General features: G+C 37.7%; 1 protein-coding gene across 1 annotated transcript in view; it reads left to right on the top strand.

Annotated features, from left to right (window-relative positions):
* Positions 1–23,210, top strand: part of LOC136886353 (aminopeptidase N) — a 305,995-nt gene that overhangs the window by 65,177 nt on the left and 217,608 nt on the right. Inside the window, exons 2-3 of the mRNA XM_067159096.2 lie at positions 21,382–21,476; positions 22,471–22,766. Coding sequence (XP_067015197.2) covers positions 21,393–21,476; positions 22,471–22,766 — 380 coding nt within the window. The 5' untranslated portion in view covers positions 21,382–21,392. The remainder of the gene's footprint in view (positions 1–21,381; positions 21,477–22,470; positions 22,767–23,210) is intronic.

The following is a 23,210-nucleotide window of genomic DNA, read 5'->3' as shown; positions in this document are numbered from 1 at the left end:
CAGACAATAATTAATATCTTTTGGAGTATTGCACCTAGAGTAAGAACTCCTTTTTTAAAAATGATCAATGCCAATTTTAGAACCATAGAAATCTCAAAAATGAAAAATAATACTTTAGGTCCCTTTCCAAGCAGCAGATCACATAGTATGACAGTGTTTTAATAATGTTACTGAACTTCATGCAGGCTCATGATAAGACTAAAGTGAAGTTTCTTGTTAGTAGATGTAGTCTCTAGCCCTGTAACAGGGATTTTGTTCAAATTTAGAAGTAAAAGGAGGTTAAGAAAGTCCTCATTCCTAACTTTTGACCCAGAATAAGTCAGGAAACCATCACTCAAACTGGAACTACCAGAAGAATAATTTTAAACTTAAGTTTATAAGCAAACTGACTAAGCAGTTTGAGGTGTATAGTTGTTAGCCTGCATTTGAGAAATGGTGGGATTCAACCCCATTGTCATCAGCTCTGAAGATGGTTTTCTGCAGTTTCCAATGTTCACACCAGGGAAATACCTGTACCTCAATCAAAGCTGAAGTCACTTCCTTCCCAGCCCTAGCCCTGTGCTATTCCATTGCTGCCATAAGACCTCTTTGAGACAGTACAACATAAAACAAATAGTAAAAATAAGTTAACTGTCCTTCAAGTTTATCATTCTTTTAATTAGTTTATATTAAACTCAATAATTCACTGTTATTTTGGCAATTAGGAGTGCTTAAAATCTACATAACTAACTCTATTTGTAAACATAAATAATGACTCATTATGTTACCTACATTTGCATTATGTATTAGAAAAAATAATTGTGTTGTTTTCCAGATCATTGGGGTCATCCACAATTGTGACTGGATGTCTCTTTTGTAGAGAAGAAATAAAATAAATAGCTTTTGTTTTATATCACATTTCATTTACTTACATCTGAAGATGATTGCTTGACAATGGAAAACACACATTCCCCTTCCCCTACTTAATGCATGAAAATTGGAAACTGCAGAAAAACACCTTCAGAGCTGCTGACAGTGGGGTTGAATCCCACCATCTTCCAAATGCAGGCTAACATTCCCCTTTTTGGAAAATCGACTTAAGGGGGACTTACGGAGGTTGTATAAAGGACTGAAGAAGGGGTTAAATTCTTTTTATATCTATATCTCAAAAACTTAACATTTTACAGACATAAAATGTTGCATTTGAAACCTCCTTTAAAAACAAAGAAACATATTTTTTGTTTTCAGAAAATCCACTTAATGGGGGGTGAACAGGAGTGAAAAATGGGGTGAATTTTTAAAATGAGTTTATCTACAGTATATCTCAAAAATGTAACATATTACAGACGTGAAAACTAGTATTTGTAACCTCCTGTAAAAGTAAAAAACATGCATAATTTTTATTTTTGGAAAATCCACTTAAGGGGAAGTGAAAAAGGAGGTGAATTTTAAAATGAGCATGTCTACAGTATATCTCCAAAACTTAACATGTTACAGACTGTAACCTGACAAACCCCAGTTAGATATTATTATTATTATTGTTATTATTATTATTACTATTATTATTATTATTATTATTATTATTATTATTATTATTATTATTATTATTATTATTTATTCATGTGTATATTTCAATTATGTGTGTATTTAGCCATCGCGGCTTAGTAACTCTTTTTGGAACTCTCATTATTGTATATAATCTCGATATTTATTTGGGACTAGCGTGTTTAGTTTACTCAGTTTATCTCCTGGTTGTGTACCTACGTGACGATTCTCCGAGTGGATGTTTATGTGCTGACGGAGCTGAGGTAGAGAAATTCCCGGAACTGGGCTATTTTAAGATGCTGTTGTGTTGGCTTGGGCTAGTGTGGTGCAAGCATGCGTCAGTAGTCTGAAGTTGCAGCTTGCAGTGTGCAGAGGTGATACTTGTGGTAATCAGTGAAGTGTTTGGTACGAGTTGAGGGAAGAGGTCCCATGCCATGTTGGGAGTTTTTGGAGATCTTCAGTTGACGGAACCAGGAAGAGTGATGCTGGAGTGGGACAATATTCTATGGTTAAGAATATCTACATCAGGTAACGTGTTGGGCCGTTCCAAAATACAGTATATCAACGCTATCAGCAAAAGGGAGTCCATTTTCGAAAAAGTCATGACTGCGTGTGTATAATATGCGTTTCGGGATAAACTGAGTTCCTATAGAGAGAGAGTTACTTCATAATATAGAGACATTAATTATTCATATTATATTCTGTTTATTTTGCTATATATATGTATATATATATGTTCAAGGATGTATTACGACGAGCTATGCTCAGATTTTAAGATTTATTCTGGTTTAATTGATTAAGTAAATTTGTGTGATATTAAGATATCTTCTGTTTAATTTTATGGGTGGGGGAAAGTACCAGATGGACTCCTTTTCCAATATTATTTTCCAGGTATCAGTGATTCAGATCTCCTTGTTACAAGGCAACAACCCTGGAAAATGAGTCTCAACAGCTGGCAAATTTTAAGAATTATTTATTTGTATATTTATGGCTCCCAAATTCCATTAGTCATTATCAGTTTATATTTATTACAAGAAAGATTTCAAGACATGTAAAATGGCATTATTAATCTCTTTGAAATAAATGTATTTTTTTGTTTCCGGATAAAAAGGACTGAAAAGGGGGTTGAATTCTTTTTATTAGAAACTGAAGATGTTACAGACATGAAAATTGGTATTTGGAATCTCCATTAAAAATAAAGAAAACATATGTTTTTGCTTTTGGAAAATCCCCTTAAGGGGTTGTAAAAGGGACTGAAGAAGGGGCTCAATTCTTTTTATGAGGATACGTATATCTCAAAACCTGAAGATGTTACAGACATGAAAATTTGTATTTGGATTCTCTTTTAAAAATAAAGAAACTTGTATTTTTTCTTTTTGGAAAATCCACTTAAGGGGGAGAGGGGATGAAAAGAAGTGAAGAAAGAGTTGAATTCTTTTTATGAATATATATAACAAATACTGAAGATGCTACGGACATGAAAATTGGTATTTGGAATAGCCTTTAAAAATAAAAAGCAAGTGTGCTTTTATTTTCAGAAATTCCAATTAAGGGGGGTGAAAGAATTGAAAAATGAGTTAAATCATTAATAACAACAACAACAACAACAATAATAATAATAATAATAATAATAATAATAATAATAATAATAATAATAATAATAATAATAATAATGTAAAATGTAATAATGAAGTCATGAAGTGGAGCTCCGCGATCTTGACATCTTTTCTCGCGTTCTGTGTAGTGTCGGTGAGTATCAGGGAGTATTTGAGCATTTGATTGGTGTGGTGGTTGTGTGAACGTGTTATCTTGGGAATCTAGAGCTTGTTTTAATTGATTTGAGAGCATAATTTTATTTCATTTTATTGCCATAAATGCCTCCATGTTGGATTTAACTACAATTGCTCCATAGATAACTTACCAAGAGTGTATATTGGCTGCTAACCTTGCCCTAACAACCACCCACTCGCTAAATTTTCTTGGTCTCCATAGATACTACCAACTAGACATATCATTCCACTCTTCCATTGAGGCGTCTCTAAGGCAACAGATCCTCGCCTACTGCTGGGAGCCATCTTGGTGGTCTGTGATAATATAATAATAAACACCATATGTGGGGAAGATTGGTCTCCGTTATAAGCCTGGGAAGGCAACCAGTCTAAGGGAGAAAACCCTAAATAAACCTACCGGAGCTCACAACCTCGGTAGTATCTCGATCAGGGGGTTTAACCTCTGGTCTCCTAAGACAATTTTCAACTAAAGCATGGAGGACAAACTCACGGAAGTAACTACCCCAGGTGGTATCAAATCCACCTCCGCCTTTGGCGGTGTTAGTAGGCCTTCGGATTCTGGGGAGCCCACACCAACATGCTTTGAGGACGAGTCGGAGCGTCCTGGAACTACTAGCAATAAGATCCGATATAAGGAACATAACTATTTCGCCACATTGAACATCAACTCACTACTTAAGCTAGGCAAACTGAAGCATTTAACTGATACTTTGACTCACCACAAGATACTACTCACAGCAATACAGGAAACCAGGTATACAGATGAGCATGCCTTTGATTCGCAGGGGTACCGTATTTTTAAGGGAAAGGTAGGGCGCAGGAGAATGAAGAATGTGCCACACCTGGGGACTGGGTTCATTGTAAGCCATAAGATACTGGACTCGGTAATTGACTTCAACTCGCCCAATAGTCGAGTGTCCCTTCTAACCTTCCGGTGCACAAACAAGATCTACACTGCAGTAAATGTTCACGCACCCATCAATGAGGACAATAAACGTAACCCTGAAAGTACCGACAAATTTTGGGAAGAACTAGAGGACATCATCAGCAAAGTCCCAGAGCGTCATACAATCATTCTACTCGGGGACTTCAACGCACAGTTAGGGAAAGAGCGCAAATTTAGAGACATTGTGGGAGAATACCCAGCTCACTTACGAACAAATAGAAATGGGGAGCGTCTAGTGGGACTCTGCAAAGCTTTCAACCTGGTAATGAAGTCAACGGCCTTTAAGAAACTACCAAGGAAACAGAAGACCTGGACGTCACCCAACAACCTCTTAGGGGAATTTCAGATAGATCATGTTGCCATTGCAAGGAAAGCCCATAGAGAGATCCAGAATGTAAGAGTGTTAAGAGGAGCGAATTTGGACTCCGACCACTACCTCTCCAAAATAAAGCTGAAATTTCTACCTAGGAACACTAAAAGAACCAAGTCAGTTAAACTTACTAAGTTTGATTTAGAAAAACTTGCAACTTGCAAACAGTTTACAGAGAAATTGGAAAGAATAGAATGCAGAGATTGGGATGAATTGAGGAAAAATCTAGTAAAAGTAGCAACAGAGACTGCGCCATTACTAAAACAGAAGAAGCATGCCTGGTGGACAGCTAGATGTGAAGAAGCGGTAATGCAGAGGCAGATGGCCTGGTTAAAGTGGAACTCACAGAAGACACAAGAAAACAGACAGAAGTTCATAGAGCAACGGAAGATAACTGCCAATATCATCAGACAAGTGAAACGGCAATTCACAAAAGACCAATTGACACAGTTGGATGATGACTTCAAGAAGAACAATACCAGAAACTTTTACAGAGGCTTTAAACGGAACGTTAGTCACTACAGTCCACCCAGTCTCCATTTCCGTGGACCAGATGGGAAGATAGCCTATAATGACACTGACAATTGCCACCTTCTCGCCAAGTACTTCGAGGATCTCCTTAATTGTGAATCACCTGATACCTTTTTTGTTTACCAAGACAACATCAAGCAACCAAACTCGCAACCACCATCCAAAGAAGAAGTAATACAAATCATCCAGTCTCTGAAAAACAACAAAGCATCCGGAGAAGATTCGATAGTAGCCGAACTATGGAAGCAGGCTGGAGACAAGACTGTAAGCAAGCTGACAGAAATTCTACAAAACATCTGGGAGACCGAAACATTACCTAGTGACTGGACCACTGCATTAATTCATCCCTTGCACAAGAAAGGAGACTTGACTGACATCAATAATTATCGAGGAATCTCATTGGTACCAGTCACATACAAAATTTTCTCTAAAGCCTTATTAAATAGAGCCGAACCTCAACTAGACCCACAATTAGGAGAGTACCAGGCAGGATTTAGAAAAGGACGCTCTTGTACAGAACAGATACTCAATCTGCAATCAGTATTACATCAAGCAAAAATGGCCGGTAAGAAATACGTTGTCATTTTCGTCGACTTTACAAAGGCGTATGACTCGGTAGACAGACCTACTCTTATGAAGATTTTGCAGGAACTAGGACTTGATGAGAAGACCCATAACCTAATCAAACAGACTTTAAGCAACACCAGGTCACGAGTAAAGTTCAGAGGAGTCATATCAGAAAGTTTTGAAATTAAATCAGGAGTGAGACAGGGAGATGGTCTGTCCCCTCTCCTCTTTAACTGTGCCTTGGAGAAAGTAATAAGAGAGTGGCGAAAGGAGTTAGCTAGAATGGAGATTCCAAGTGGCATTTATTTGGGACATAAGCGCAATGAGCTCAATGTTGACTGTCTGGCGTATGCCGATGATCTGGCCCTGATATCTAATTCAATAGAAACTTCAGTGAAACAACTAAATGTTCTCAGACAACAAGCAGCAAAGGTTGGGCTACATGTGTCTCTCGAAAAAACACAATTCATCACGAACATCGGTGAATCTCCTTGTACGTTGCATCTGGAACAGGGAGAGATCAGGAAAACCAATAGGTTTAAGTACTTGGGAGAATGGTTGGAATTCAGTCTCTCTGAAGGAACAGCTTTGTCAACTCGAGTTAACAGGCTTGAAATGGCCTACCAACTGACCAAGAATACGTATAATAAAAAGTGTCTCTCTCGTAATACTAAGATGAAGCACTACCAGACAGTCATCCGCCCTGAAGCCTTATATGCTTCAGAATGTTTAACACTCAACAGGAAGGGACTCATGGAAAAACTTGAAATCCAGGAAAGAAAGATAATGAGGAAGATACTGGGGCCAGTCAAGGAAGGGGACAGTTATAAAAGACGGCCTAACCAAGAGCTCTACAAGTACTGTGAAAGAATAACGAATGTAGCAAGGAAGAGACGCCTAGCATTCTATGGGCACGTCTACAGGATGCATCCTACCAGGTTGACCAACCGGATTCTCAGCTACTGGCAAAATAGGAAGACCAAGTCACCATGGTTGATGGAAGTGAATAAAGATCTACAGGAACTGGGAATAACAGAAGGAATCTTAAAGGATCGTACAGCACTCAGGAAGATGCTTAAACATAAGAAGTTCCAGGACAGATTATCAACAAAGAAGACTGGCGCCCTTTGGACAAAGGAGAGGAAGGAGCAACACAGCCTGAGGATGCGCAACTACTGGGCAAACATCAAAGCCCATTCCAAAATGCAATAGTTGAATGTCGTGGTCCTTAGCTGGCCTATACGAAACAAGAAGAAGAAGAAGAATAATAATAATAATAATAATAATAATAATAATAATAATAATAATAATAATAATAATAATAATAATAATAATAATGTTGTTGTTGTTTGAGTCATCAGTCCATAGACTGGTTTGATGCAGCTCTCCATGCCACCCTATCCTGTGCTAACCTTTTCATTTCTACGTAACTATTGCATCCTACATCTGCTCTAATCTGCTTGTCATATTCATATCTTGGTCTACCCCTACCGTTCTTACCCCCTACACTTCCTTCAAAAACCAACTGAACAAGTCCTGGGTGTCTTAAGATGTGTCCTATCATTCTATCTCTTCTTCTCATCAAATTTAGCCAAATCGATCTCCTCTCACCAATTCGATTCAGTATCTCTTCATTCGTGATTCGATCTATCCATCTCACCTTCAGCATTCTTCTGTAACACCACATTTCAAAAGCTTCTATTCTCTTTCTTTCTGAGCCAGTTATCGTCCATGTTTCACTTCCATACAATGCCACGCTCCACACGAAAGTCTTCAAAAACATCTTTCTAATTCCGATATCAATGTTTGAAGTGAGCAAATTTCTTTTCTTAAGAAAGCTCTTCCTTGCTTGTGCTAGTCTGCATTTTATGTCCTCCTTACTTCTGCCATCGTTAGTTAATTTACTACCCAAGTAACAATATTCATCTACTTCCTTTAAGACTTCATTTCCTAATCTAATATTTCCTGCATCACCTGCCTTCGTTCGACTGCACTCCATTACTTTTGTTTTGGACTTATTTATTTTCATCTTGTACTCCTTACCCAAGACTTCATCCATGCCATTCAGCAACTTCTCGAGATCTTCTGCAGTCTCAGATAAAATAACAATATCATCGGCAAATCTCAAGGTTTTGATTTCCTCTCCTTGGACTGTGATTCCCTTTCCAAATTTCTCTTTGATTTCCTTTACTGCCTGTTCTATGTAAACATTGAAAAGGAGAGGGGACAAACTGCAGCTTTGCCTCACTCCTTTCTGGATTGCTGCTTCTTTTTCAAAGCCCTCGATTCTTATCACTGCAGACTGATTTTTATACAGATTGTAGATAATTCTTCGTTCTCGGTATCTGATCCCTATCATCTTCAGAATCATAAATAGCTTGGTCCAATCAACATTATCGAATGCCTTTTCTAGATCTACGAATGCCATGTACATGGGCTTGTCCTTCTTGATTCGATCCTCTAAGATCAGACGTAAAGTCAGGATAGCTTCACGTGTTCCTACATTTCTTCTGAAGCCAAATTGATCTTCTCCCAACTCAGCTTCAACTTGTTTTTCCATTCTTCTGTAAATAATACGTGGTAAAATTTTGCAGGCATGAGATACTAAACTAATGGTGCGGTAGTTTTCACACCTGTCAGCACCGGCTTTCTTGGGAATAGGTATAACAACATTCTGCTGAAAATCGGATGGGACTTCTCCTGTCTCATACATCTTGCAGACTAAATGAAATAACCTTGCCATGCTGGTTTCTCCTAAGGCAGTCAGTAATTCAGAGGGAATGTCATCAATTTCAGGTGCCTTGTTCCTATTGAGGTCACTCACAGCTCTGTCAAACTCTGACCTCAAAAGTGGGTCTCCCTTTTCATCAGCATCAACAGCCTCTTCATGTTCCAGAACCAAATTATCTACATCTTTACCTTGATACAACTGTTGAATATGCTCCTGCCATCTTTCTGCTTTGTCTTCTTTCCCTAGAAGTGGTTTTCCATCTGAGCTCTTAATATTCATACACCTAGATTTCCTTTCTCCAAAGGTTTCCTTGATTTTCCTGTATGCAGCATCTACCTTTCCCAGGACCATACAGCCTTCGACATCCTTGCATTTCTCTTTCAGCCATTCTTCCTTAGCTGCCTTGCACTTTCTATCCACTTCATTCTTTAATCGCCTGTATTCTTTTCTGCCCTCTTCATTTCTAGCATTCTTGTATTTTCGTCATTCATCAATCAGGTCTAGTATCTCCTGAGTTATCCACTGATTCTTAGTTGATCTTTTCTTCCTTCCTAACATTTCTTCAGCAGCCCTACTGACTTCATTTTTCATGACTCTCCACTCTTCCTCTATAGTGTTTCCTTCAACCTTTTCATTTAGTCCTTGTGCAACATGTTCCTTGAAACAATCCCTCACATTCTTTTCTTTCAACATGTCTAGATCCCATCTTTTTGCATTCTTTCCTTTCTTCAATTTCTTCAACTTCAGATGGCATTTCATGACCAACAAGTTGTGGTCAGAGTCCACGTCTGCTCCTGGGAAAGTTTTGCAATCCAACACCTGGTTTCTGAATCTCTGCCTAATCATAATGAAGTCTATTTGATACCTTCCAGTGTCTCCAGGTCTCGTCCACGTATACAGCCGTCGTTTGTGGTGTTTGAACCAAGTATTGGCAAGGACTAAATTATGATCAGTGCAGAATTCAACCAGACGACTTCCTCTTTCGTTCCTTCGTCCCAATCCAAATTCTCCTACTGTATTACCTTCTCTTCCTTGGCCTACCACTGCATTCCAGTCTCCCATCACAATTAGATTCTCGTCGCCTTTTACATATTGTATTAAATCTTCTATCTCCTCATATATTCTTTCGATTTCTTCATCATCCGCTGAACTAGTAGGCATATAGACCTGCACTATTGTGGTGGGCATTGGTTTGGTGTCTATCTTGACGACAATAATTCTTTCACTATGCTGGTCGTAGTAGCTTACCCGCTGCCCTATTTTCTTATTCATTATTAAACCAACTCCTGCATTTCCTCTGTTTGATTTTGTGTTGATAATTCGGTAGTCGCCTGACCAAAAATCTTGTTCTTCCTGCCAACGTACTTCACTTATGCCAACTACATCTAACTTTAGCCTATCCATCTCCCTTTTCAGGTTCTCTAACCTACCACAACGATTCAAACTTCTAACATTCCACGCTCCGACTCGCAGAATGTCAGTATCCATCTTCCTGATGATCGCCCCCTCTCGTGTAGTCCCCACCCGGAGATCCGAATGGGGGACTAGTTTACCTCCGGAATATTTTACCCGGGAGGAAGCCATCATCAGTACATCATTCATACAGAGAGAGCTGCATGTCCTCGGGAGTTAGTTACGGCTGTAGTTTCCCGTTGCTTTCAGCCGTGTAGCAGTATCAACACAGCTAAGCCATGTTGAGTATTATTACAAGGCCGTATCAGTCAATCATCCAGACTGCCGCCCTTGCAACTACCGAAAGGCTGCTACCGCCCTTTCTATGAACCATTCATTAGTCTGGTCTCTCAACAGATACCCATCCGATATGGTTGCACCTGCGGCTCGGCTATCTGCATCATTGGGACACGCAAGCCTCCCCACCGCGGCAAGGTCACATGGTTCGCAGAGGAGGAATAATAATAATAATAATAATAATAATAATAATAATAATAATGTTATTGACTTTACATCCCACTAACTACTTTTGTGGTTTTAGGAGGTGTCGAGGTGCCAGAATGTAGTCCTGCAGGAGTTTTTTTACATGCCAGTGAATCTACCGACACAAGGCTGACATATTTGTGTACCTTCAAATACCACCAGACTGAGCCAGGATCGAACCTGCCAAGTTGGGGTCAGAAAGCCAGTGCCTCAACCATCTGCACCATTCAGCTCAGCCGTTGAATTCTTTGTACGAGGATACTTATATATCAAAAACTAAAGAAGTTACAGGCGTGAAAATTGGTATTTGGAATCTCCTTTAAAAATAAGGAAACATGTATTTTCTGAAGGAAAAATCAACTTGGGGGAGGGGGGGCGGGGTGAAAAAGGAGTAATTTTTTTTTTATTAGGATACTTATATCTCAAAAACTGAAGATGTTACAAATATGAAAAATGGTATTTTGAATTTCCTTTACGAGTAAAGAAATACATACCTTTTTGTCTTCAGAAAATCCACTTGGGGAGTGCTGGGGAGTGCTGGAAAAGAAGCGAAATAGGGGTTGAAGTGTTTTTATCATGATACTTATCTATCTACAGATTCAGAAGAAGTTCAAGCTGCCTACGAACAGCATTGAAAGAATAGTTGTCACCATCATACGTGGATCTGCACACATTCTGAGAGCTCATTTGTTCGGACCTCCATAATTTAAAAAAACCTTGTTATCATTATTAGTTATTCTGTATCCTGATACACTTTACTTTGTCCATTGTGACAACCCATAATTGCGGGAAGTTGTTGATTCGTTCAATAAATACTGTATATAAAAGGCAATATCGTGACCAATTGTATATCAACTGCCAGGTAGAACTACTCTACGTAAACAAATTAAATTTTGGGGATAGATTGCTATTACAATGTAGGCACCCACCAAGGAAGGATTTCAAAAAATTCCACCTCTAAGGGGATGAAATGGGGGTAAAACCATTGAAATATCAATCAGTGATTGCTCCTTTATGAACTAGATGTTAAATAACACAAGTTGAGAAACAAAATTCACTGCGGGTTAATATCCCAAAACAAAAATATTCATTTCTCTGAAACCATTTGACATTCAAGGTTGAAATTTCACATGCCGGTTACTCCTGTATGTCTTAAATTTTGAATTAAACATGGTTTTAAAATAATACACCCGTAATGTGTTTCAACTGCGGAGGAAGGAGGGGGGCAGGTCTAATGACATAAATATTCATTTCTATCAAACCGTTTGGCATATGAGTTTGAAATTTCACATGATGGTTGCTCCTATATGTCTTAGGTTTTAAATAAAAAGTGGTCTTAAAATAATTCACCCCTAAGGGGTTTGACCGTGAGGGAGAGGCCTAAAGGCATAAATATTCATTCATATCTCTGAAACTGACTGACATATGAGATAGAAATTTCACATTATGGTTGCCCTTATATGGAATAGATTTTAAATAAGGAAACTCGTGTCCTCATCCTGAGATGGTGCAGCTCTTTTCAGGCATACCCCCATTGGAGGTGAGCTGCATGTACCATTTCAACCACACACCAGCCCTCCTGCCATTCTTAAATTTCTGACAATAGCGGGAATCGAACCCGGGCCCCCGAGGACGGCAGCTAATAACACTAACCGTTACGCTACAGAGAAGTGGTCTTAGAACAATACAACCCTAAGGGGGTTTCACTGGAGGGGAGGTAGCTGACGATATAAATATTCATTTCTCTCAAACTGTTTGAAATACGAGCTTGAAATTTGACATGATGGTTGTCCTATATGTCTCAGATGTTAAATGAAATGTGGACTAAAAATAATACACCCCTAAGGTATTTTGACCGGGAGGGCAAGGCCCGAAAACATAATTATTCATATTTCTGAAACTGTTTGACTTACTAGGTTGAAAGTCCTCATGATGGTTGCTCCTGTATGTAATATACACCCCCAAGGGGTTTTGAGTGGGGGGTGGGTGTGAGGCCCAATGACAAAAATATCCATTTCTCTTAAATCGTTTGACATACGAGGTTAAATTTTTACATGGTGGTTACTCCTTAATGTCTTAGATTTTAAATAAGAAGTGGTCTTCAAACAATGCACCCCTAAGGGGTTTTAACTGGGGAGTGATGTCCAATGACAATCATATTTATTTCTCTGAAACTGTTTGACATACAAGGTTGAAACTTCACATGATTGTTCCTCCTATATATAGATATATCTTGGATTTTAAACAAGTGGTCTTGAAACAACATATTCCTAAGGAGTTTTGACCGGGATTTTGGGACAAAAATATTAATTTCTCTGAAACCCTTTGACATACGAGGCTGAAACTTTACATGATGATTGGTCCTGTATGCCTTATATTTTTAACTAGCAAAATACCCGTGACTTGCTATGGTATTATACTGAAATTTATAATTAAATGCTTAATGTTTTGTATATAATCTGCCGAAATTCGCGATCTGACTCTTTTCTGAGAGATTACAGCAAAATTTCTCCCATTTTTCATTCTTTCTTTCCAGCAATCGATTTCGTACTTCCCGGGCTAGGTCCAGGTATTCCACCCGGCCAATTGGGTCCCTAAATCTTTGACATCTTTTCCTATAAGCATTTTTAATATGGATCAAATCCTTGAGGAGATCTGGCGTGGTGTCATCTTGGGTGGCTTGGTGGTACTGAACCCGCGGCAGGACTGCATTCGTAGTCATTACCCGGCCAAGACCCATTTCCAGAGCGGTCCACACATTTTGACGACGGTCCAGAACATTATTATTATTGTTAGAGTGGGTGATATTAGTTGAATTTAGATTATTATTATTATTATTATTATTATTATTATTATTATTATTATTATTATTATTATTATTATTATTATTATTATTATTATTATTATTATTATTATTATTATTATTATTATTATTATTCTGGACCACACAGCAAGATACAAGACTGCTACTTGGCCATAAATTACATCTGCTGCCATTGTCATTACTTACAATGTGACCAGCATTATTGCCGCGCGTAGGCAAGTGCACGGGATTTCTGGCGATACGAATGATATACTTCCGTGCATTATTGACCTTATTATAGATGTGGACAATTGCACGGTCAATATCATTCCTATCGTTTATTTCAAATGTGTTTAAATTTTCATTTATATGCTAGGAGAATCTACTGTAATCTAACTTTAAGTTTTCCAAAGGAAAAGATGGCTCTTGGAAACAAACCCAGGAAAGATTAAAAATGATCGGTTCATGATCAGAATAAGTACATTATGAACGGTAAAATCAATTGGTCTCAACTACTTTTTCACCCCACCGACGTTAATTTGCTTTGCTTTGCCGCCCCCAAGAATAAAGAGGCGTGTTTCTTTATGTTTAAAGGAGATTCCATGCCTGTTACCTTCAGTTTTGAGATATGAGTATCCCCATAAAAGTAATTCACTTTTTTCACTTCCTTTCACACTCCTCCCCCCCCCCCCCCCTCCCCCCGAAGTGAATTTTCCGGCATAAAAATACTTGTTTCTTTAATAGTAAAGGATCTTCTAAATAACAATTATCACGACTCTATCATCTTCAGTATTTGAGATATGTGTCCTCATAGAAGGAATTCAACTCCTTTTCACCCCTGCCTCCCAAGATGATTTCCCCCAAAACTACATATTTCTTTATTTTAAAGGAGATTTCAAATACCAAATTTCACGTCTGTAAAATCTTCAGTTTTTGAGATACCAGTATCCTAATTAAAATAATTCAACCCCTTTTTCATTCACTCTTACCCCCCCCCCCCCCCTCCCTAAGTGGTTTTCCCAAAAACGAAAAATACATGTTTCTTTATTTGTAATAGAGATAAAAATACCATTTTTCACTTCTGTAACATATTATGTTTTTGAGATATACTGTAGAAATGCTCATTTTAAAATTTCACCCCCTTTTTAGTTCCCCTTAAGTGGAGTTTCCAAAAACAAATCACCTATGTTTCTTTACCTTTACAGGAGATTCCAAATAGCAATTTTTACATCTGTAACATTTTATGTTTCTGAGATACACTGTAGTTATAATCTTTCTAAAAATTTGCGCCAATTTGTCGTTCCCATTTAACCCCCATTAATTGGATTTTCTGAAAAAAAAAAAAACACATATTTCTTTGTTTTTAAGTGAGATCCCAAATACCAATTTTCAGGTGTGTAATATCTTCAGTTTCTGAGTTATAAGTATCTTCATTAAAGGCATTTAACTGCTTCTTCAGCCTTTTTCACCCCTCCTATTGGGATTTTCCGAAAACAAATAATACTTGTTTCTTTATTTTTGAAGGAGATTCTAAATACCAATTTTTACATCTGTAAACTTTTAAAGTTTTGAGATATAGATACACTCATTTTAAAATATCACCCCCCCCCCCTTTTCACCCCTCATTAATTGGACTTTCCAAAAACAAAAAAATACTTGTTTCTTTATTTTTATAGGAGATCCCAAATACAAATTTTCAGGTCTGTAATGTCTTCAGCTTCTGAGATATAAGTATCCTGATTAAAGGCATTCAACTCCTTTTTTCAACCTTTTCATCCCTCCTATTGGTTTTTCCAAAACCAAAAAAATATGTGTTTCTTTATTCTTATAGGAGATTCTAAATACCGATTTTTACATTACATACATACATTATCATTATAGACTGTTATGCCTTTCAGCGTTCAGTCTGCAAGCCTCTGAGAATTTACTAAACGTCGCCACAATCCTCGATTTGCAACTAGTGTTGTGGCCTCATTTAGTTCTATACCTCTTATCTTTAAATCGTTAGAAACAGAGTCTAACCATCGTCGTCTTGGTCTCCCTCTACTTCTCTTACCCTCCATAACAGAGTCCATTATTCTCCTAGGTAACCTATCCTCCTCCATTCGCCTCACATGACCCCACCACCGAAGCCGGTTTATGCATACAGCTTCATCCATCGAGTTCAGTCCTAAATTAGCCTTTATCTCCTCATTCCGAGTTCCCTCCTGCCATTGTTCCCACCTGTTTGTACCAGCAATCATTCTTGCTACTTTCATGTCTGTTACTTCTAACTTATGAATAAGATATTCTGAGTCCACCCAGCTTTCGCTCCCATAAAGCAAAGTTGGTCTGAAAACAGACCGATGTAAAGATAGTTGGATTTTCCAAAAACATACAAATATGTGTTCCTTTATTTTTAAAGGAGATCTCAAATACAAATTTTCAGGTCTGTAATGTCTTCCGTTTCTGAGATATAAGTATCCTCATTAAAGGCATTCAACCCGTTTTCCACTCTTTTTCACCCTCCTATTGGGATTTTCCAGGAAAAAAAGTGTTTATTTTTAGAAGAGAGTCTAAATACCAATTTTTAGATCTGTAAACTTTTAACGTTTTGAGATATAGATACACTCATTTCAAAAATTCATCCCCCTTTTCACCCCCTTAGCGACGGAATATCCAAAAATCCTCCCTTAACGAGCACCTACATTGTAATATAAATGTATCCTCAAAATTTCATTTCTTTATGTCCAGTAGTTTTGGCTCGGCGATGATGAATCTGTCAGTCAGTCAGTCAGTCAGTCATAATAATAATGTTATTTGTTTTACGTCCCACTAACTACTTTTTAAGGTCTTCGGAGACGCCAAGGTGCCGGAATTTAGTCCCGCAGGAGTTCTTTTACGTGCCAGTAAATCTACCGACACGGGGCTGTCGTATTTGAACACCTTCAAATACCACCGGTCTGAACCAGGATCGAACCTGCCAAGTTGGGGTTAGAAGGCCAGCGCCTTAACCGTCTGAGCCATTCAGCCCGGCAGTCAGTCAGTCAGGACAAGTTACTTTATAGATAAGAAGTGGTCTTAAAACAACATACCCTTAAGGGTTTTTAAGAGGAGGTGAGTATTTTACACCCTCAGCCATCAGTGGACACTCCAAAATGTAAAACTTTGAATACTGTAATAACTTTTGGTTTAAAACCGTAGCAAAGCACGGGTATCTTGCTAGTATTACATTTTTTTTTTTAAATGAATGCATTTTATAAATTGAGATGTCAATTTGAAATGTTGAGTGATATGGAAATTATTCAAGGTCATGATGAAGTATCGACACACTTCTGGAGAGTTCAGTCCAGACAACCATTCTACTCTGAGAGTGCATAGCATGGCAAACACATGTGTTAACCAATTTAAATGAAATGAAATAAACGTCATTTTGTGCATAACATAATGAACTATACAAAACACTGTCAAAGAATTATAACACTGTTCTGCTGGCCTTTGGCCCAGGGGGTCCCGGGTTTGATATCTGGTACAGTCATGGATTTTAACCTTAATTGGTTAATTCCAATGGTTTAAACATTAGAAATTCTCACTGATACGCGGGTCGCTTGTACGGCGTCAGCTTGAAAGACCTACACCAGGCCTCTCTGGAGGCCACACGCCATTAATTATTAACTATGAGATGAAATTACAAAAACTTGGTGCAGATAATTGATAATATTGAGGCATATGGTGAATTCAGGAAATTTCCAAAAAGGTGTCACTTACCTGTGTTGAACAGAACAGACCAGTTCAATGTTAATGCTGCAGGATCTGCATACTTATAGTAATTGCTGTTTGAGAAAATCGCACTTCTGATCCAGGCAGTTACCATTACAGTACCTGTGTTAGTGGTAACCCATTCAGCGGCAGCCTTGGTGCGTATTACTTAACTGTGGTTATGAGTACTAGTTTTTGTGGTGTTCACTTATGTTGTCGAGTTTAAGAGTGTTCTTACTGAACCTCTATTGTGTATGTATGGTGTTCTCTCACAATACCCATATAAGATGTTTGAATGGTCCAAGTGTGTCTTGAGTGAAGGTTGCTTAGTGTATAATGTAAATATACATGCTACTTGTACTTATGACTGTGTTGTATTGGTGCCTGTAGTCTGCGTTGAGTCGGTGTTTGTGTATGTGTTATTGTGGAACCAAAGCGTTGAATTATCCATGCTAATGTGAGAAGCAGAAGACTTTGGCTGAGCATGTAGGCTACATGGTTTGCATTACATAGCTGTGACCTTGAATTTTGGAGACAGTGGGTTCAAACCCCACTGTAGACACCCATGAAGATGGTTTTTTCTGGTTTATTATTTTCACAACACACGAATGCTGGGGCTGAACCTTAATTAAGGCCATAGATGCTTATTTCCCATTCCTACCTGTTTCCTACCCCAACACTCCAATGAAGATGGTTTTTTCTGGTTTATTATTTTCACAACACACGAATGCTGGGGCTGAACCTTAATTAAGGCCATAGATGCTTATTTCTCATTCCTACCTGTTTCCTACCCCAACACTCCAAAAGACCAAACTGAGTCTGTGCAACGTTAAAACACTTGAAAAAGAAAAACACTTTGATTGGACTTATCATGGCATTAGTCAGAGTGGGATTTGAGCCCTGATTTAGGGATGGTTTTGTAATAGCAAACAAATACTTGGATCATGATTTTCTTGTAGCATCTTCATTTATGTCATATTGTCTTAAGGTGTTCATTAGTGGATGTACATGTTTCTCCAGTTTTCTACAAAATCTCACTAAATTGTCAATCGTGTAGTTCAATAGATTTGGAATGTTAGTCTCAGCATGTATTTTGTGAACTACTTTGTCAGATTTTAAAGTTAGTCATAATGAACAGTACTATACTTATTGCAGTTTGGGAAATCTGGTAGTTCAGAAGCCAATGTTCCATAACATAGTTTAGTGCGGATCTTTTTTTTTTTTTTATATACAAAGGGATGTCAGAAAATAACTAGATATTTATTACTTTTTTTTTTTTCGTGTGTGTTTCGATAATCCCATACTGGAGTTTGCAAGTGGTAATACTGGAAAGGTCTGACCTTCAGTGATACAGTGCGAAGCACGTCACTCACCTCAGACTTCCCAGTTGCAGGGGAGCAGCTGAGGAAGGAGGCCGTGTTCGCTGTACCCAACAAGGATCTCAAGTTGCAGCAGCATGCTTCAATTATATTTTGTGTTCTCCTGGACAAAACTCCAACACAAACAGTGGAAATGTTGCAGCAAGCTTTCAGAGAGGAAGCCATGGGAAAGATGTAAGTTTTTGAGTGGCACAAGCACTTTCAGGAGGGTAAAACTGATCTTGAGGATGCTCCACGCCCCGGAAAACCTTCAACTTCGAAAACTGACATCAATGTGAACACAATTGATGTCATATTATGGAAAGACCGCCATTTAACCATTGAACAGACTGCTGGAATGATAAACATCTCCTATAGATCAGCTAAAGATATTATATGCAATGTTCTAGAGTGTAGAAAAGTTTCAGCAAAGTGGGTGCCATGTGTGATGAATGATGAACAAAAGGCTCACTGAATGATGGCATGTCAAGAATGGAAAGGGGGACTTTGGTGGGAACCAGATTTTTTGGACACGGTTATCACACATGAGAGTCCTGGTCTCATCATTATGACCCAGAGACAAAACAGCAAAGTACCCAATGGAAACATCCTTCCAGTCCAAGACCCAAGAAGGCCAAAGTTCAGGTGAGTGCAGGGAAAGACATCCACATTGTCTTTTTTGATAAGCATGTGTACGATAATGTTGTGAAAAAACAACATACTGTTACTGCTGACTACTACTGCGAAGTGTTAAAGGGGCCACTAAAAAGAAAAATAGGAAAAAAAGACCAAACTTTGTTCAAAAGGGATGGATCCTGCACTGGAACAACACACCTGCACATCGGGCAATCAAGACACAAGACACAATAACCAAATTGGGCACTGAGATGATGCCACATCCACCTTATTCACCGAACCTAGCACTATGCAACTTCTACCTATTTCCTGCAGTGAAAAAGGAACTTCTGGGTCGTCATTTTCAAAGTAAACAAGAAGTAACCAATGCAATTTTGGGTATCTCAACAGACTATCAAGAAAGGGCTTCAGAGAGTGTTTTGAACAGTGGACTGAATGCTGGAACTGTTGTATTGTGCCTAAGGGAGAATACTTTGAAGGTCTGTAAGTGAATTTAAATAAAGGTAGCCAGTATTTCACTGTAATAAATTTATTCCAGTTATTTTTAGACACCCCCTAGTAGTAGTAGTAGTAGTAGTAGTAGTAGTAGTAGTAGTAGTAGTAGTCCTGGAAAGTACTTGTCATGGGTTGAATTGTGTGTGGAGTGTTAATATGAGCCATTCAGCTTTTGTGACAACCATTTATTATTATCTAGGGTAACCGTTATGTACTTTATATATCAGTCTATTCAAATTTTGTACCATGTTCTGTTACAAGTATTATAGGTTTCTTGTGAGATCATGCAAACTGAATAGTTTTTAAGTCCTAGAGTAGCTCAAGTTACTTTATAATTTAGTGATTACTTGGTTAAGTTTTCTACACTTTGCAAGAATTGCTGTGTCAGTTGCAAAATGCTAGGAATGTGTTGTTTTGTTTAATGTCATTGCTATAATAATTATAGAAAACAGGGCTAATCAGACTCCCTGTTAGACACTGGCCTCTATACTTTTTATTTGTGTATGTACCTTGAAATGGTATTCACAAAGGTTTGGTTCATGAGCCAGTTGTTTATTAGTTTAATGGAGGGTTGTGGAATAGTAGTTTTACTGAGTTTGTTTAGAAGTCCAGTATGCCATACGCGTTAAAGGCTTACTTTATGTCCAGAAATAAAGCTATGGTGTGTAGCTTGCATTCATGTCTCCAAAAAATGAATTCTGTGGTACATAGTTATGTGCTGTGGTTGAGCGGCCTAGTCTGAAGGCTAACAGTATTTGTATGAGTGCAGGATGTGTGTGAAGCTTGATTCTGGAAAGAATAAATCTTTTCCATTACCTTTACCAGTGTGTTTAGCATACTTATAGGTCTGTAGTAATGTAGACATTTGTTTGCTCTCTAGGTTTTGTTATACATATCATTTTTGCTATTTTCCACTGTTGGCATAGGACAGTATTCAAGTTTAACTATTGTGTTTAGTGTAGGACTATACATCAGATATCCCAAGATAACTGTTGTATTGTGTCTAAGGGAGAGTATTTTGAAGGTCTGTAAGTGAATTTGAATATTGGTAGCCAGTATTTCACTGTAATAAAATCATTCCAGTTATTTTTAGACACCCCCTCGTAGCAGTAGTAGTAGTAGTAGTAGTAGTAGTAGTAGTAGTGAACATATTTTTAGTGTCATTGTCATTATTTATTAAGGGTTTAAGTATTTAAGTATGCAGTTTGTGAAGTCATCTGATAAGTCTGCTAGCAGAATGAGACATGAATATGAACTACCATATTTACGCGAATACTACCCGCATATTAATAAAAAATAATTGAGGCACAAAATTGGGGTGCGGGTTTTATTTGAGTCAATGTTGGCATTTTTTTCAAAATCAGCCTTCCTAAAGTTAGGGTGCAGAGATTATTTGCGTAAATACGGTAATACATGCATTATTTTATATATACCGGTACTGGATTTTGATATCTGTTATTTAGTGCTGATAATATTATACAGTTCACTGTTCAGACTACACAGGATTTATTTTTATAAATAAATTATTTTGCTGGAGTTGGAGAGTGGTGTTGCATGTTTGTTGAACAACTTAAAGAAATAGTTATAGTAGTATAATGTTAGTTTTAAAATACCACATCTAATCATTATTCTTATATATGATTATTTACTTCTTGTTCAGGTGTAGGATTCAGGGTATGTGCAGTTTGCACATCCTCTTATAAATATCTCAATTGCTGACATGTTTTCAACTAGCTTAAATATTAATAATAAAAGTTAACCAAAATATTTAATATGTTACAATACAAACCACTGTTCAAACTTAATTTCTACATCTGTTCATCTCTGATGTTCTGTTGTAACAAGGAAGTTTTATAGGTAAATGCAGATACTAAGATAGTACTGTAAGTAAAGTGAAATTCCATTTTTAGAGTTAATTTTTTGTTCCTAGTAGTAATAATGTACTGAACTGTTACAGCACGTGGCGACATGAAGCAAGTATTTACAATGGGGATGTTTCTCCTTCTAGCTGCCGTGATGAATACTAGTGCCTTTGAATTCCTTCCAACCAGTGTAAGTTCAAGATACATTTAATATAAATTTGTTAAGATTTTATTACTATTTCATGACCATCAGTGTAGTTAGGCAACTGAACAGTTCAAAACATGGCACCTGGCTATATATCAAGCAACATCACACCACGATCATTAATTTAATCTCCTTACATAATCATTCTAATGAGCTGGTAAATTGATTTTACTGGACTTCACACTAAGTTCTCTTTGTATTATTGTTATCAAGGTGATTTTCCAAATTTCTCCTATTGAAACAAAGATCAGCTGACATAATTCTCATAACACTTAACCACACACTATTTTCATTTATCTCCATCTACTCTTCATCGGTCACTTCTTGATGACTCAAATAGCGACTCTATAATTTAATAATTTATTTATCTTGTACATCACCCTTTTATGCCAATGGCCGTAGCCGTGTTGAAACACCAGATCCCATGAGATCTCTAAAGTTAAGCAACATTGGGTATGGTAAAGATTTGGATGGGTTGCCACGTGCTGTTGCTGGGGATAACGGAATGGACGAGCAGAAAGGAACTGGCCACCCTACCGTATATAAACTCCGGCTCAGGCACACCTCTGCAGAGGTTTGGACCTGCCTTCAGGCAGAATGCACCCTTAACTTACCTTCACCCTTTTATATTGTCTTTCGTTTTTTAAACTTGATTACATAGACATTTGGTATGGCAAATGCATGTGGAATTATGAAAATGAGAAGTTTCACCTCTGTGGTTCAGATTCACCATAAAACCAGATATCAACAGTACAGTAAAACTAAGAACTTGGTGTCTTGCTTCTTATCCTCAATGTCATATTGAACATATTTTTAGTGTCATTGTCATTATTTTTCCTGTTTATTCTGAGTTCCTACTAACATCATTTGAAATATTCCATATGTATATATATTATTTTATTTTGTTAAAAAGCAAAATATTTATAGTTACAGTATCTGTGTATACATTTTATAATTAGAATGATTCTTATTATGACAGATTCTGACACCAGTGAAGACCATCCACGTTATGAGTCGGCGTAGTATTGATATAACAGCTGCAAATGGCCACACAAAGAACTTCCAGCTTCCAGAAGGAGTTTCTCCTATCAGTTACCGAGTACAGTTGCAACCTTTCCTAGAAGAGGCTCATTACCAAGGGCGTGTTAATATTAATGTAACTTGTGAAACTGTGACAGACACTATCACACTACATGCTCATGAGACTCTTCAAGTTTCCCATTCAGAAGTGAAGGTGAGACGGCTGCACCTCAACCAGACTCATGGTCATACTGGGTTAGTTTTTTTTTTTTTTTTTCATATCTTCTCAAGTTTAAGCCATGCATATTGTTTGGTCATTCAAATTCTAGTTTTGCTTACAATAGTTTAAAGTATATTCATATCTACAAAAGCAATAATGCCTAATTTGCATTGGCAAACCCACAATTATACATATTCCTCATACAGAAGCATACACGAGTGGAGTTTTAAAAAGTACGATCATAAATGAATCGGTCAATCACCACTGATCTGCATTTAGGGCAGTCACCCTGGTGATAGATTCCCTATCAGTTTTCAGTTGTTTACCTAGTCTTTTCTTAAATAATTTCAAAGAATATAGTAATTTATCAAATATCTCCCTTGGTAAATTATTCCAATCCCTAGCCCCATCGGGCGAGTTGGCCATGCAGTTAGGACTGCGCAGCTGTGAGCTTGCATCCGGGAGATAGTGGGTTTGAA

Source organism: Anabrus simplex, chromosome 1, assembly GCF_040414725.1.
Source record: "Anabrus simplex isolate iqAnaSimp1 chromosome 1, ASM4041472v1, whole genome shotgun sequence".
In the NCBI taxonomy this organism is placed as follows: Eukaryota; Metazoa; Arthropoda; class Insecta; order Orthoptera; family Tettigoniidae; genus Anabrus; species Anabrus simplex.
The sequence above is the reverse complement of the archived record's forward strand: the minus strand, read 5'-3'. Positions and strand labels throughout refer to the sequence as shown.